The 15,966-nt window shown below is 42.7% G+C and overlaps 1 protein-coding gene across 42 annotated transcripts in view; it reads left to right on the top strand.

The window, feature by feature from the left end:
• RIMS2 (regulating synaptic membrane exocytosis 2) overlaps positions 1 to 15,966 on the top strand; it is a 659,880-nt gene that overhangs the window by 112,116 nt on the left and 531,798 nt on the right. For all 42 annotated transcript variants that reach the window (XM_073679706.1, XM_073679709.1, XM_073679704.1 and 39 more), the window contains one exon: positions 4,890 to 5,100. In XM_073679706.1, coding sequence (XP_073535807.1) covers positions 4,890 to 5,100 — 211 coding nt within the window. The remainder of the gene's footprint in view (positions 1 to 4,889; positions 5,101 to 15,966) is intronic.

Here is a 15,966-nt window from a genome sequence, read left to right on the forward strand (position 1 = left end):
TTCTCCTGGAAGTACGTTTTACAGTTCGGGAGTCCAGGGAGAGGAGAGAGATTTTTCCAGCTCCAAAGTTCGGGTCGCCAATGATTTCAATGGTGTTCGGGTTCAGGTTTCAAGTTTGGGTAAAGTTCTGGTACCTGAACCGAACTTTGAACTAAAGTTCAGTCGGGTGCAGAACCCGAACTTCTACATCCCTACTCATGATGGCACCTTGAATCTGAAAAGAAAAGGTATCATGTTTATTGGGGGACAAGCGTCTATACTGCCATACCACCATTTCTATATGTAATAACCTGCAGACCGGTTCCTTTTAAAGAATCCACCAGATGGAATTTAGGAAGCGCTACATACACAAAGTTTGTAATTTAGCATTTACAGATTTGGGTGATATACTTGTGACTTGTTGAGATGGCAAGAAGAATATATTTGTTTGTTTTCGCCTTCCATATTTTTTAATGTATTTTATTTAATTTTGATGCCATTTTAATGGTACTTTTTAGAGTTGAATTCATGTTATAGGGATTCACTGGGGTTATCATGTACATTGAGGAGAGATGGACAGATCGATTCGCAGGACTCCGGTCTATCGGCTAGGTCAGTGGTCCTCTGGTCAGTGGACTGGAGGTTCGTGATTCACTTACTTTCTGGCAACCCCGGTGTGGGTTTTGATTAGCCGGGCTGGTGCTAGGTCATCATTGTGGCGCTACGCACAGGTGACGTCATGACCAGCCTGGCTGATCAAAAGTTGGATTGGGAATACTGGGAGGTAAGAGATTCGTGAGTAGAGACTACTGACCTGGGCGATGAGCCAGAGTCTCGCAAATCGATCCACCCATCTCTAGCATAGAGGCAATATACAGTGACATGTAAAAGTTTAAGCAAGTTGAAAATGAAATTATTTCTAAAAGGGCTAAAGTTAAAGATGACACATTTCCTTTGTATTTAGGAAAAAAATATATAGATTTTCATCTTTTACATTTTAAAAATTTCAAAACGGAAAATGGGCGAATGCAAAAGTTTGGGCACTCTGAATGCTTAGTACCTAGTAGCGCCCCCTTTTTAAAAGTATCACAGCTTATAAACGCTTTTTATAGACAGCCAAGAGTCTTTCAAATCTTGTTTGAGGGATTTTAATCCATTCTTCCTTGGAAAATTCTTCCAGTTCTGTGAGATTCCTGGGTCTTCTTACATGCTCTGCTATTTTGACGTCTAGCCACAGATTTTCAATGATGTTCAGATCAAGGGATTGTGAGGGCCATTGTAAAACTTTCAGCTTGCGCCTTTTGAGGTCGTATGTGGATTTTGACATGTGTTTAGGATCATTATCCATTTGTAGAAGCCATCCTCTTTTCAACTTCAGCTTTTTTACAGATGGTGTTATGTTTTCATCAAGAATTTGTTGAAAGTTCATTGAATCCATTCTTCCCTCTACCCGTGAAATGTTCCCCGTGCCATTGGCTGCAACTCAACCCCAAAGCATGATTGATCCACCCCTATGCCTAATGGTTGGCAAGATGTTCTTTTCCTGAAATTCTGTGCCCTTTTTTTCTCCACACATACCTTTGATCATTGTGGCCAAAGAGTTGTATTTTAACCTCATCGGTCCACAGGACTTGTTTCCAAAATGCATCAGGCTTGTTTAGATGTTCTTTTTCATACTTCTGAGGCTGAATTTTATGATGAGGACGCAGGAGAGGTTTTCATCTGATGACTCTTCCATGAAGGCCATATTTGTGCAGGTGTCTCTGAACAGTAGAACAATGTACCACAACTCCAGAGTCTGAGAAATCTTTCTGAAGGTCTTTTGCAGTCAAGTGGGGGTTCTGATTTGCCTCTCTAGCAATCCTATGAGAAGTTCTCACTGAAATTTATCTTGGTCTTCCAGACCTTATCTTGACCTCCACTGTTCCTGTTAACTGGCATTTCTTAATTACATTTCAAACTGAGGAATGGGCAACTTTAAAGCGCTTTGCTATCTTCTTATAACCTTCTCCTGCTTTGTGGGCCTCCGCCATTTTCATTTTCTGAGTACTAGGCAGCTGCTTAGTAGAACCCAAGGCTGCTGTTTTTTGCCACGAGGTTAGAGGAGGTTAGGTTTTTATAAAGCTGGGAAATTTGCATTACCTGGTCTTTCCTAACGATGATAGTGAACAAGCCATAACCCTAACAGGCTAATTAAGGTCTAAAACCTTGGTCAAAGTTATCTGAGCACACAAATCTCCAACTGTGCCCAAACTTTTGCATGTAAAAACTTTTACAATGTAAAAAATGACAATATATATATGTTTTTCCTAAAATACAAAGGAAATGTGTCATCTTTAACATTAGGCCTTTTAGAGATCGTTTCATCGTCAACTTGCTTAACTGCTCACGATAACAGTAATTTTGACCAGGGGTGCACAAACTTTTACATGCCACTGTATATTGCCATACTATATATCCTTAACATGATCAAATCGATTCTAAATGCTAGTCAAATTTTATGAAATTTGAAAGTCCCCTCAAATTTGATCAATTTACAATTCAATTTACGTAAATCGCCTTAAAAATTGCCTGCTGCCTTTTACTTACCTAAAGGGAATCTGTCAGTAGGATTAACCCTAATAAGCCGTCTATATGGATATGCAGGTCATAGGAAGCGGAATAAACTTATATCTTTACATCTGCGATTCGATGTCTTATTCCAGAGAAAGACACATTTTTCTTAATATGTAAATGAGCTGTTAAGATCCATGGGTCGGACATTGATCTCCATGAGAATCTGCCTCCAGAGATTATTTTAAATGAAGGGGAACATTGCCGCTGTGAGACATGTAGATCAGGAGAGCGGCCTGTCAGTCATTACACTGCTAACTCCCTCTTTCATTCAAAATAAGCTCTGGGGGCAAATTCTCAGGGAGATCTATGTCCGGCCCATAGATCTTGACTGCTCATTTACATATTAGGAAAAATGTGGATCTCTCTAGAATAAGACATTAGATCGCAAATATCAAGGTGTCATTTTATTCATCTTTCTATGACGGCTAAGGAGGGTTAAACCTACAGACAGATTCCCTTTAAGTAAGTAAACATGGACAATCCCTTTAAATTAGTCATTGTACAATAATTACGTAAAATGTATGAACATATTTATTCCCATTATGTTTTCATAAATTGCTTACTTAAATAGTAGAAATCGGTGGAATCTAATGTTTATGGGCATCTCTAGCTCCCTTGCTGACCAGTTATAGTAGCTTGTCTCAACTTTATGGACCTGGTCCCTTTAAATGCCCATCTGTGCAGAACTAATCTAATCATCTTTACAATTTGTATATTATGCAATGGAAGGAAGTGAATGAAATGGCAGCATAAGCGTGAATTATACATCAAACACCACGTAGGAAGCCACATATTAATTGTGACCTTTTCCCTGGGGAGTAAAATGATAGATTATTTAGTAAGGAGTCTTTTGACTGTGAATCCGTAAGGAAAAGTCAGAGAAAGGAGAAAGTGCACAGTCATAGATGAAGGAAAGGAGTGCCATTCTGCATGTGCACATGTGGGTACCTGCATTCGGGCGAGAATCAAAACGTCCCAGATGTAGAAAAAAAAGTAGGTTCACAAACTTTATAATACACTCATCTTTGCAATGAGAGTCCCTAAGCCGAAATATTGCGGACTGATATCTATACTGAATTTTATTATACTGATTGAGCTCATTTTATCTCTGTTATGGCTTTTTATTTATTGCGAATTTATTTCTTTTATTTAATATTATTATTATTTATTTTTTAATTATTGTTATTTTTATTTATTAATTTATTTAGGAGTTTTATTTATTGTATTTTATTTATTGTTATTTATTATTATTTATTTTTTAATTATTATTATTTTTATCTATTAATTTATTTGTGAATTTGATTTATTTTATTTATTCTTTATTAATATTTATTAATTTATTAGTGATCTTTTTTTATTTATTGTATTTTAATATCAACTTAAAACGTAAACGCCAATTTATTTATTAATTTCTTGTTCATAAATCAATAATACACATGAAAATAAGAACTTTTGTAATAAATCTCATGAAAGAAATCTGCTTCTTTCTCCTCCCAGACTGATCTTTCATTCTTCAAATTTTCAATTCCCGGATAAAATCTGTCTTCAGTGAAGACAGATTTTTCCATTACTGAGATAGGAGATGGCAGTTGGTGCTCATAAAGTTCTATGGAGAACTGTAACTGTCATTTTTTTAAAAACTTGCTGCATAAAGTCTGTACCTGCCCCCAGCTCCTACTGCCTCCATAGAATTTTAAGAGCACCAACTATCTCAGTAATGGGGAAATCACTGAATACAGATTTTACCCATGAATTGAGAGTGAAAGATCAGTCTGGGAGGAGAAAGAAGCAGATTTCACTGATAAGATATATTATAAAGTTGCTTATTTCCATGTGTACTATTAATTTATGAAATAAAAATTAAAACGACGGTTACTCTTGTTTATTTTGTTGACTTTATCTATTAGTGACTGCTATTAGTGCATTTATGTGATACTGAATATAGGGTATATGTGGTAGGAATAGCATCATGTCATCTCTCGTAAATCGATGCAAAATGCATGTTTTTGCCACGTTTTGACTCGTTTTTGGTGAGATTTATGCCACTGAAATACACTAAAAACACCCCTTATTGCTACAATCCATTAAAGTGCCAAAGCGCCCGTGCTCTAAACAGCACATACAAGCCAGAACACCGTAAAAAAAAGCATGTTCTTACAAAATCAGGTCAAAACCCATGTGTCTGCATGTACTTACACCTGCTGCACTGACACTCATATTATCACCAGACACTTTTATCTACTTACTTCTTTGCATTCATCACTTTTCTTCATATGTCTGTTTCTCCTGTGCAGGAAATTGCACCAGCAGTTTGAAGTATACAAAGAGCAAGTGAAAAAGATGGGTGAAGAAGCTCAGCAGCAGCAAGAGCAAAAGGGTGATGCCCCCACCTGCGGGATCTGCCACAAAACTAAATTTGCAGATGGCTGCGGCCATAACTGTTCATATTGCCAAACTAAATTCTGCGCACGTTGCGGAGGGAGAGTGTCATTGCGCTCAAGCAAGGTAAGACAACCGGAAATTTTCTACTATAGAAGTGTCTGTCTATCTATCTGTCTCATAGGAAAGTATCTGATACACTGCTGAATTTACAAGTTTTCCCACCTACAAAGAATGGAGAGGTCTGTAATGTTTATCGTAGGTACACTTCACCTGTGAGAGACAGAATCTAAAAACAAAAATTCAGAAAATCACATTGTATGATTTTTACATAATTAAATTGCATTTTATTGCATGAAATAAGTATTTGATAACCTACCAACCAGCAAGAATTCTGGCTCTCACAGACCTGTTAGTTTTTCTTTAAGAAACCCTCCTACTCTGCACTCGTTACCTGTATTAATTGTACCTGTTTGAACTCGTTATCTGTATAAAATACACTTGTCCACTCACTCAATCAATTACACTCCAACCTCTCCACCATGGCCAAGACTAAAGAGTTGTCTAAGGACCCCAGGGACAAAATTGTAGACTTGCACAAGGCTGGGATGGGCTACAGGACAATAGGCAAGCAGCTTGGTGAGAAGGCAACAACTCTTGGCACAATTATTAGAAAATGGAAGAAACAGATGATGACTGTCAATCTTCCTCGGTCTGGGGCTCAATGCAAGATCTCGCCTCGTGTGGTAAGGATGATTTTGAGAAAGGTCATGAATCAGCCCAGAACTACACGGGAAGACCTGGTCAATGACCTGAAGAGAGCTGGGACCACAGTCTGAAACATTATCGTTAGTAATACACTACGCCGTCATTGATTAAAATCCTGCAGGGCACGCAAGGTCCCCCTGCTTACGCCAGTACTTGTCCAGGGCCGTTTGAAGTTCGCCAGTGACCATCTGGATGATCCAAAGGAGGCATGTGAGACCAAAATAGAATTTTTTGGTATTTACTCCACTTGTCATGTCAACCCCAAGAACACCATCCCAACCGTGAAACATGGTGGGGGAAACATCATACTTTAGGGGTGCTTTTCTGCAAAGAGGACAGGACAACTGCACCGTATTGAAGGGAGGATGGATGGGGTCATGTATCGTGAGATTTTGGCCAACAACCTCCTTCCCTCAGTAAGAGCATTGAAGATGTGTCGTGGCTGGGTCTACCAGTGTTACGCACATGCCAGGACTGACTGGCGTGAGCATTATTAGTGATCCCACTGGACCATGAACCGAGGAGTGCCTGGAGGGGTGTAACTAAGTATCAACTCGGTCCGACCAAGGTCACAAGGCAGCTCAGTCGACTCCGTGAACCAGGGAGGAACCGAGCAGAGGGGCCAGGTGCTATTCCAGGTCAGACCCCGGTCACTGCTGTTGACCCACACTGGGGAATGCAGGAACAGGCAGGTTAGGCTGGTATGCAGACAGGTGGGTACTGGCAGGCACGGCTGGTATGCAGACAGGTGGGTATTGGCAGGCACGGCTGGCATGCAGACAGGTGGACACTGGCAGGCACGGCTGGCATGCAGACAGGTGGACACTGGCAGGCACGGCTGGCATGCAGACAGGTGGACACTGGCAGGTAGGAACACAGGCAGGATAGGGACCAGTACAGACTGGGACACAGGAACGGAGCCGCAGGTGCGGTAGACAAGCAGAGCAGAGCAAAACCCGCAGGTGCGGTAGACAAGCAGAGTAGAGCAAAACCCGCAGATGCGTTAGACAAGCAGAGCATAGCAAAACCCGCAGGTGTGGTAGACAAGCAGAGCAGAGCAAAACCCGCAGGTGTGGTAGACAAGCAGAGCAGAGCAAAACCCGCAGGTGTGGTAGACAAGCAGAGCAGAGCAAAACCCGCAGGTGCGGTAGACAAGCAGAGCAGAGCAAAACCGGCAGGTGCGGTAGACAAGCAGAGCAGAGCAAAACCCGCAGGTGCGGTAGACGAGCAGAGCAAAACCCGCAGGTGCGGTAGACAAGCAGAGCAGAGCAAAACTCGCAGGTGCGGTAAACAAGCAGAGCAAAACCCGCAGGTGCAGTGAACAAGCTGAGCAGAGCGAAACCGCAGGTGCGGTGAACAAGCAGAGCAGAGCGAAACCGCTGGTTTGGTGAACAAGCAGAGCAGAGCGAAACCGCCGGTTTGGTGAACAAGCAGAGCGAAACCGCTGGTTTGGTGAACAAGCAGAGCGAAACCGCCGGTGCGGTGGACAAGCAGAGCGGAGCGAAACCGCAGGTGCGGTGAACAAGCAGAGCAGAGCGAAACCGCAGGTGCGGTGAACAAGCAGAGCAGAGCGAAACTGCAGGTGATGTGTACAAGCAGAGTGGAGCAAAACTGCAGTTGCGGTGAACAAGCAGAGCGGAGCGAAACCGCAGGTGCGGTGAACAAGCAAAGCTGAGCGAAACCGCAGGTGCGGTAGACAAGCAGAGCAGAGCAAAACCCGCAGGTGCGGTAGACAAGCAGAGCAAAACCCGCAGGTGCGGTAGACGAGCAGAGCAAAACCCGCAGGTGCAGTAGACAAGCAGAGCAAAACCCGCAGGTGCAGTAGACAAGCAGAGCAGAGCAAAACCCGCAGGTGCGGTAGACAAGCAGAGCAGAGCAAAACCGGCAGGTGCGGTAGACAAGCAGAGCAGAGCAAAACCCGCAGGTGCGGTAGACGAGCAGAGCAAAACCCGCAGGTGCAGTAGACAAGCAGAGCAGAGCAAAACTCGCAGGTGCGGTAAACAAGCAGAGCAAAACCCGCAGGTGCGGTGAACAAGCTGAGCAGAGCGAAACCGCAGGTGCGGTGAACAAGCAGAGCAGAGCGAAACCGCCGGTTTGGTGAACAAGCAGAGCGAAACCGCTGGTTTGGTGAACAAGCAGAGCTGAGCGAAACCGCAGGTGCGGTAGACAAGCAGAGCAGAGCAAAACCCGCAGGTGCGGTAGACAAGCAGAGCATAGCAAAACCCGCAGGTGCGGTAGACGAGCAGAGCAAAACCCGCAGGTGCAGTAGACAAGCAGAGCAAAACCCGCAGGTGCAGTAGACAAGCAGAGCAGAGCAAAACCCGCAGGTGCGGTAAACAAGCAGACCAAAACCCGCAGGTGCGGTGAACAAGCTGAGCAAAACCCGCAGGTGCGGTGAACAAGCTGAGCAGAGCGAAACCGCAGGTGTGGTGAACAAGCAGAGCAGAGCAAAACCGCCGGTTTGGTGAACAAGCAGAGCGAAACCGCCGGTGCGGTGGACAAGCAGAGCAGAGCGAAACCGCAGGTGTGGTGAACAAGCAGAGTGGAGCAAAACCGCAGTTGCGGTGAACAAGCAGAGCGGAGCGAAACCGCAGGTGCGGTGAACAAGCAGAGCTGAGCGAAACCGCAGGTGCGGTAGACAAGCAGAGCAGAGCAAAACCCGCAGGTGCGGTAGACAAGCAGAGCAGAGCAAAACCCGCAGGTGCGGTAGACTAGCAGAGCAAAACCCGCAGGTGCAGTAGACAAGCAGAGCAAAACCCGCAGGTGCGGTGAACAAGCTGAGCACAACCCGCAGGTGCGGTGAACAAGCTGAGCAGAGCGAAACCGCAGGTGTGGTGAACAAGCAGAGCAGAGCGAAACCGCCGGTTTGGTGAACAAGCAGAGCGAAACCGCCGGTGCGGTGGACAAGCAGAGCGGAGCGAAACCGCAGGTGTGGTGAACAAGCAGAGCAGAGCGAAACCGCAGGTGCGGTGAACAAGAAGAGCAGAGCGAAACCGCAGGTGCGGTGAACAAGCAGAGTGGAGCAAAACCGCAGTTGCGGTGAACAAGCAGAGCGGAGCGAAACCGCAGGTGCGGTGAACAAGCAGAGCAGAGCGAAACCACAGGTGCGGTGAACAAGCAGAGCAGAGCGAAACCGTAGGTGCGGTGAACAAGCAGAGCAGAGCGAAACCGCAGGTGCGGTGAACACGCAGAACCAGAAACACACAAGGTACTTACAATGAAGTAGCGAGTGTACGCAAAACTCACAAACAGAAGTTCAGAGACAACGAGTTGGAGTTAGGTGCAGGTTCAGACACTGCAGGAAAAGGGAAGGTTCGGACATAGAGAGAAACAGGTAACGGGCTAGGACACAGTTCAGACAGGAACTGAACCAGGAATAAGATACAGGAACCAGCCTGGGAACTCAGCCCCCAGGGTGGCGGAGACAGACAAGAAGTAACAGATACAGGTAACAGGCCTGGGTATACAGCCCCCAGGGGCAGAAACAGACAAGATACAAGACTGAACCTGGCAACTCAGTTGCACAGAACAAACTGAATGAAAGTGTTGCTCAGGCACCTCCTACTGGGTGGAGGGGGTTTAAGTATCCAGTGACTCACAGCAATAGGCTGGGGAGGCATTAGGAGTGCGCACACAGTAACTATAAGAATCAGGCAGTAGCCGCGCCGCCGCCCTAAGCAATCAGACAAGAGACACAGCAGGTACTGGAGCAAAGTGTGCAGCCTGGACTGATAGGTAAGATGGCGGTCTTGCATAGTGGGAGGTGGTAAGCCATGCCAGCACGCCGCCAGGGACGTTACAACCAGCATGACAATGACCATAAACACACAGCCAGGGAAACTAAGGAGAGGCTCCATAAGAATCACTGCTGCAGTGTGTGCAAACTTGCTCAAGAACTGCAGGAAACATCTGACCTCTGTAATTACAAACACTGTACCAAATATTAAAGGGAATCTGTCACCCCCTTGGACGCTTTAAAGCTATTGCTATGGGCATACAGGTAATAGAATGGTTAAACGAGTCTTTCCTGTATGCCTCATAGCTGCAGTCTAGATGTTGAGAAATGCACTTTTATTTTTTTATGTTAATGATTTCTTCCAGGCTCCGGGGTGTACGGTGCCTGGAAGAAATCTCTGCCTCATTTCTTCATTTACATACCACCCCCCTCCCATGCACGTCAGTGACCTGTAAAGTGCAGTTGTGGCGCCGTAATTCCACGCCCTGCACTCCGCGGTTATGGATATCTTATCCGTCCTATGGGCAGTGTCTTCATCCTTCTTCTGCGCAGGTGCCAGCAAGTCACTGCTACTGCACCATAAACCCCGGAGCCTGGAAGAAATCATTAACATAAAAAATGAAAAGTATATTTCTCAACATCTAGACCGCAGCTATGAGGCATATAGGTAAGAGTCTTTTAACCATTCTAGTACTTGTATGCCCATAGTAATAGCTTTAAAGCGTCCCAGGGGGTGACGAATTCCCTTTAAGTTCTGTTTTCTATTGTATCAAATACTTATTTCATGCAATAAAATGCAAATTAATTATGTAAAAATCATACAATGTGATTTTCTGGATTTTTTTTAGATTCTGTCTCTCAGAGGTGAAGTGTACCTACGATAAAAATTACAGACCTCTCCATTCTTTGTAGGTGGGAAAACTTGCAAAATCGCCAGTGTATCAAATACTTATTTTCCCCACTGTATATTTATTTTAAAGAATTTTTGAATCATTTTGTCCACGTTTTCTTTTTCAGCCTTGAAATTCGATTGTGTCTTGTTTCAAGCAGATTCCATGAAGAATCTGCATCAAAGAAATTACATATCATTCCTTTTTTCCACAGTAAGGTTTACAAAACCTAGTCAGCAAAAAAAAAAACACAAAAAAATACTCTGTGTGTGAACAGCAATGTAAATTTCCTATAGAAATCAATAGGAATGGTATTCAAAGACTATTTAAAGAAGCACTCCTCCTCCTATCAAAGTTTTTATCCTCGTAATATATTGCAATCATCACATTATATAGCGCTGTGTGCTTACAATTGCTAACTTTACCTTTCGATCCTGATAATTCTTCTCTTTTTTCCATTATTTCTATGACATCACGTGATTAAAAACTGACTAGCTGAATCCTTCTAAGTTCTTTGTAGAAACAGGAGGTCAATTTTCTCTGCGCAAGTTCTGAGTCACTGCAAAAGTCCCTGATAGGGCGGAGGAGGGAGCAGCTGGGTCAGGAGTTGAAGAGGAGGATGATAAATGCAGGGACAAGATGCTTCTTGCTTCTACATAGAGCAAAGAAAAGAGAAGAATTAACTGGGTAGAAAGGCAAAATGAGCAATTGTAAGTGCACAGTGCTGTATAATATGATGATTGCAATATATTAAGAGGATGAAAACTTTGATGGGAGGAGGAGTGCTTCTTTTTTTAAGGGCATGTGAGTTTTTGAGGCGTTCAAAAATGTCAAGTTTTTTAAAGCAGAAATCGCTTTACGAAACTCTCCTTTTTGGGGGAGGTTTGGAGGAGTTATTTTATGAGGGCTATGTGCTCATGGTGTATTTTAGATGCTGGTGCAGTCGACAAGTTTTTCCAAGTGAAGCCGTTTCAGGAAAACATCCACAGGCGGTTTTGATGTTGTTGTTGGAGTGGCTCTGCTGGCGGTGTCTTTTTACTCTCCATATAATAAGGCATAGAGAGTGGTTGGCATCTGGGCGTAAGTCGCCTGAAGATTGAGAATGTCACTTCTTTTAACTGCTTCACAAGTGTCCAAACCCTGATGCAGTTAAAAGAAGGAACTTGTGCACAGCAGTGTCATTTTGACATTGCTGTGCATTATGTTCATTTTATGGGGCGGGTTTGCCTGAAATAGATGTTAAATGCATGCACATAGTCTCATGAAGTCATGAAGAGTTTCCTGATGGAGTTTTAACGCGTTTTGGAAGGATTTTTTTTTTCTGAAGTGTTGTTTGCAGCTTTTTCATTGGACGGTGCCTAGTTTGAAAAGGTTTCCTTCGGGATTCCCTACAAAAAAGTGACATGTACTTTCTTTTCTCCATTGCAAAACCTTTTCAGGAAAAAAATTAAAAGGATTCCTAATCTAGACAGCAAAGTGTATTTCCCATGGAAAGTAAATGGAAGAGTTTTCCAAGTTTTTTTAGGAGGATTTTGGATAGGTTCCTATGTGTCCATACATCTTTTTTAGCTCCTGATGGAATGCACTACAAACTTGACACTGTCCTATCAAAAGACTGAAAAGAAAAAAATTCAGGAAAAATAACTTTACCAAAGCGCTTCAAAAACTCTTTAGAGGTTTTGTGCACACAACATCTGTTTCAGGCAGACTCCAGACGGAATCCGCTTGAAAAAGTGCTGAGAAACTGCAGCAAAAATTCACAGCAAAGATGACATTGCTGCGCTCATGTTCACTATTTTGTTACCTTTTTTAACTTCTTCAGCGTTTGGAAACCCTGGCGCAGTTAAAAGAAGTAACATGTTCATTCTTCGGGCAACTTAGTTTGGAAGCCACAGAAAATATAGGCAAAAGATACCGACAAAACTGCTTCGCAAAGAAAACCGCCTGCTTTTTCCTAAAGTGGCTTTGTGATAAAAAACATCAGCATTGGATTAAAGATGTCATAGGCACATAGCCACTGAGTGGAAACAGAGCAAAAACATCCAAATTTCAAAATTCCTCAAAAACTTTGAGTTTCTGCACCAATAACTCTTAGGCTATGTTCACACATGTTGGTTTTTTTCAGCATCACAAATCTGCAGCAAAACCCAACTCTGGCAGGAAATCAGCTGCGTCAAAAACGCAGGTTTTGCTGTGTTTTTTTTTCTGCTTTTTTGTGCGTTTTTTCACTGTCCTTCTGTCTCTGTTTATGCATGTACATGAAGTTCTGTGAAAAAAAAATCTCATTCTGATTTTGGCATAGTGGGGGAGGTGAATTGTTCAGGAGTAGTTTAGACACTGGCAATGCATTGCATTTGTATGACACTATTTACTTTCACACTATGGGGTCTGCCTTTCAGTTGCACAGGTATTGTTCAATTTCACACCTCACTAGGCTGAAAAAGACGTTGTGTGCACATACTATAGGGTTACTCTACGGCAAAGTGCACACGACATCTTTTATGTGCACACAATGTCTTTTTCAGGTGGATTTTGCCTGGAATGGAAACCACATGAAAAAGCGCTCAACAAACATTAAAAATAATGAATATATACACAGTGACGTCAAAACGACTTGCTGTGTACATTTTCAGTCTTTTTTAGGTTATTTTAACCGCTTCAGGCTTTCAAAGTCGTAAAGCGGCTTAAAGAAGTGATCTGACTATTCTTCAGGTTAATTCTACTTGGAAGATGCTCCTTACAAGTGCATTGGAAGGCTCAAAAAATGCCCGGTGTCAGCGTTTTTGCTTATGAAATTGTTTCTTCATTGTTGAATGGAGTTAAAAAATGTATGGAAAATGTCAATACAAAAGATGCCAACAAAACACTGGATAAATGCTAAAAAAAATACCGGAGGTCAAAACCAACAAAACATTGGTTAAATGCTAAAAAAAATGCTGGAGGTCAAAATCAAGAAAACATTGGTTAAATGCTAAAAAAACATGCCGGAGGTCAAAACTAACAAAACATTGGCTAAATGCTAAAAAAAAAATGCCGGAGGTCAAAACTAACAAAACATTGGCTAAATGCTAAAAAAAAAATGCCGAAGGTCAAAACTAACAAAACATTGGCTAAATGCTAAAAGAAAACGCCGGACGTCAAAACTGTGTTAAGAAAACAACCCAAGAAACGCTAAAAAAAAAAGGCTTCAGGTTTATAAAAAGCCCAAAAAAAAGGAGTTCTCTGATTGAAAAATGGACATTTTTGGCCATCTGAAAATGGTTTCAGGAAAATCAGAAGTGAGACATGTCAGCTGATGGTTTATTTAGTTAATTGGAAACAGATAGCTAAGGATATCTGTGCTGGTAAAACACAAGTGAAGAAAGAATATAAATTACGTTACTTTTCCTGATTTCGATAGGAAATAATCACTCAGCTAAAATTGGAAAATGTATTAATTGATCATCCCCAATATTGGATACAAATGTTAGCGTCTACTATTTACCTAATGGGAAATCATAAATGATCACAAAGAAATAACAACATACTAAGTATAGCCATGTGAATAATAACTACGTGAGAAATTACTGTACTTAATACGTAGTTTGGGATTTAATTCAATTAACAGCTATATTAACAATCTCTCCGATCACAAGGTTCAACAAATTAACGCTTCCGTATGACGCACACGGCCCTGTTCTTGCCACTTAAATTGCAACTTGTCTGGCATCTGCGGTGTAAATGTTATCCAGCGCCAATCTCAGCGACTTGTTAACTATAGTGTCGCCCTCCTAAATATTTTCGGTTGTGTCATATTCATACATTGTAACAAGACGAGACATTTTATAATACATCATTGATGCACACTGATAAAAAAAAGTGTGAAGGAATCAATGCCATGAACCCTAATAAAGGTAGGAATGTCATACATCTCAAGATTGTAGGAAACACTTCAGAAATATGTGAGTTCTTAGCATTCTTGAATCATAAGACATAATCGAGTGTTATAATGAGTCTTATCGCTTCTTCAGTGGGTACAGTCAATATTGGTGAGATCTCCTGACAATGTAAAGACCTCGAAAAATGGCTTTGCCCGACAATTATACAGAGAGAATGGGAGAGAAGGATTGGGTGAAATTTAAGTGGGCTTCTAAGGGGTCTGTCTCTGGCTTTTTCCCCTCTTCTCATTCTGTTGGAGCCATATTATGGCATTAGTATGGTGTCATAAGGCTTCTTGACTATTATAGATCCTATCCAGCTGAAATGTCTGGTTCTGCCAATAACTAACCACTTTATAGGCATTATAAAACCTTAAAAAAAAATAAAAACAGCTGCAAATAGCAAAAAAACACATTACTTACCAGCAGGGGCGTACATAGAAGTCATGGGGCCCCATAGCAGAAGCTCTAATTGGGCCCCCCCCCCCCCTACAAAAAATAAATATTTGTCTGTGTCACAGAAGAGCAGACCTCATAACTTTCCAACCTTTACATAGTAATTTACCTCCTTCTGAAGTCGTAGATTCCTCCTTCATTGCCCCCATAAAGTATGATGCCAACAAAAGTGCCCCCCAAACAGTATGATACCCCTATGGTGCATTCCTCCACATGCACAGTATAATGACCCTATTGTACCCCACTTCAACTCCCACGGCAAAGTATGGTGACCCTAACACAGTATAATCCCCCAACTGTGAACCCCACAGAGCCCTCCATACACTCTCATGGCCCCCACACAGCCCTCCAAACAGTATAATGACCCCACACAAACCTTCACACTGTATAATTGCTTTCATACAGTATAATGGCCCCCACATAGCCCTCAAAATATTATAATGGCCCCACATAGCTTTCCATATAGTATAATGCACCACCAATAATCTTCCATATAGTATAATGCGCCCCCATAATCCTCCATATAGTATAATGCTCCCCCCATAAACCTCCATATAGTATAATGCACCCCCCATAATCCTCCATATAGTATAATGAACTTCCCATGGTTCTCCATAGAATATAATGCACTCCCCATAGTCCTCCATACAGTATATTACACACCCCATAGGGTAAAATGCAGCCCCCATATAGTATAATGCACGCCACAGTCCTGCAGTATTATGGGCACCACGTACTCACTGATTTTAAAATACCGTATATTTTAAATAAGCCGACCCGAATATATGCCGAGGCCCCTAATTTTACCACATAAAAATGGGAAAACCTATTGACTTGAGTATAAGCCTAGGGTGGGAAATGCAGCAGCTACTGGTAAATTTCCCCATCCTCATATGTGTGGCCCCCTCAATCCCACAATCCCTGGTATGTGTAGCCTCCTCAATCCCCCAATCCCTGGTATGTGTGGCTCCCTCAATCCCACAATCCCTGGCATGTGTGGCCTCCTCAATCCCCAAATCCTGGTACGTGTGGCCTCCTCAATCCCCAAATCCTGGTACGTGTGGCCTCCTCAATCCCCCAATCCTGGTACGTGTGGCCTCCTCAATCCCCCAATCCTGGTACGTGTGGCCTCCTCAATCCCCCAATCCTGGTACGTGTGGCCTCCTCAATCTCCAAATCCTGGTATGTGTGTCCTCCTCAATCCCCCATTCCTGGTATGTGTGGC

This window comes from Phyllobates terribilis, unplaced genomic scaffold (genome assembly GCF_046119375.1).
Source record: "Phyllobates terribilis strain yellow unplaced genomic scaffold, ASM4611937v1 Scaffold_4__5_contigs__length_816908805, whole genome shotgun sequence".
Classification (NCBI taxonomy): Eukaryota; Metazoa; Chordata; class Amphibia; order Anura; family Dendrobatidae; genus Phyllobates; species Phyllobates terribilis.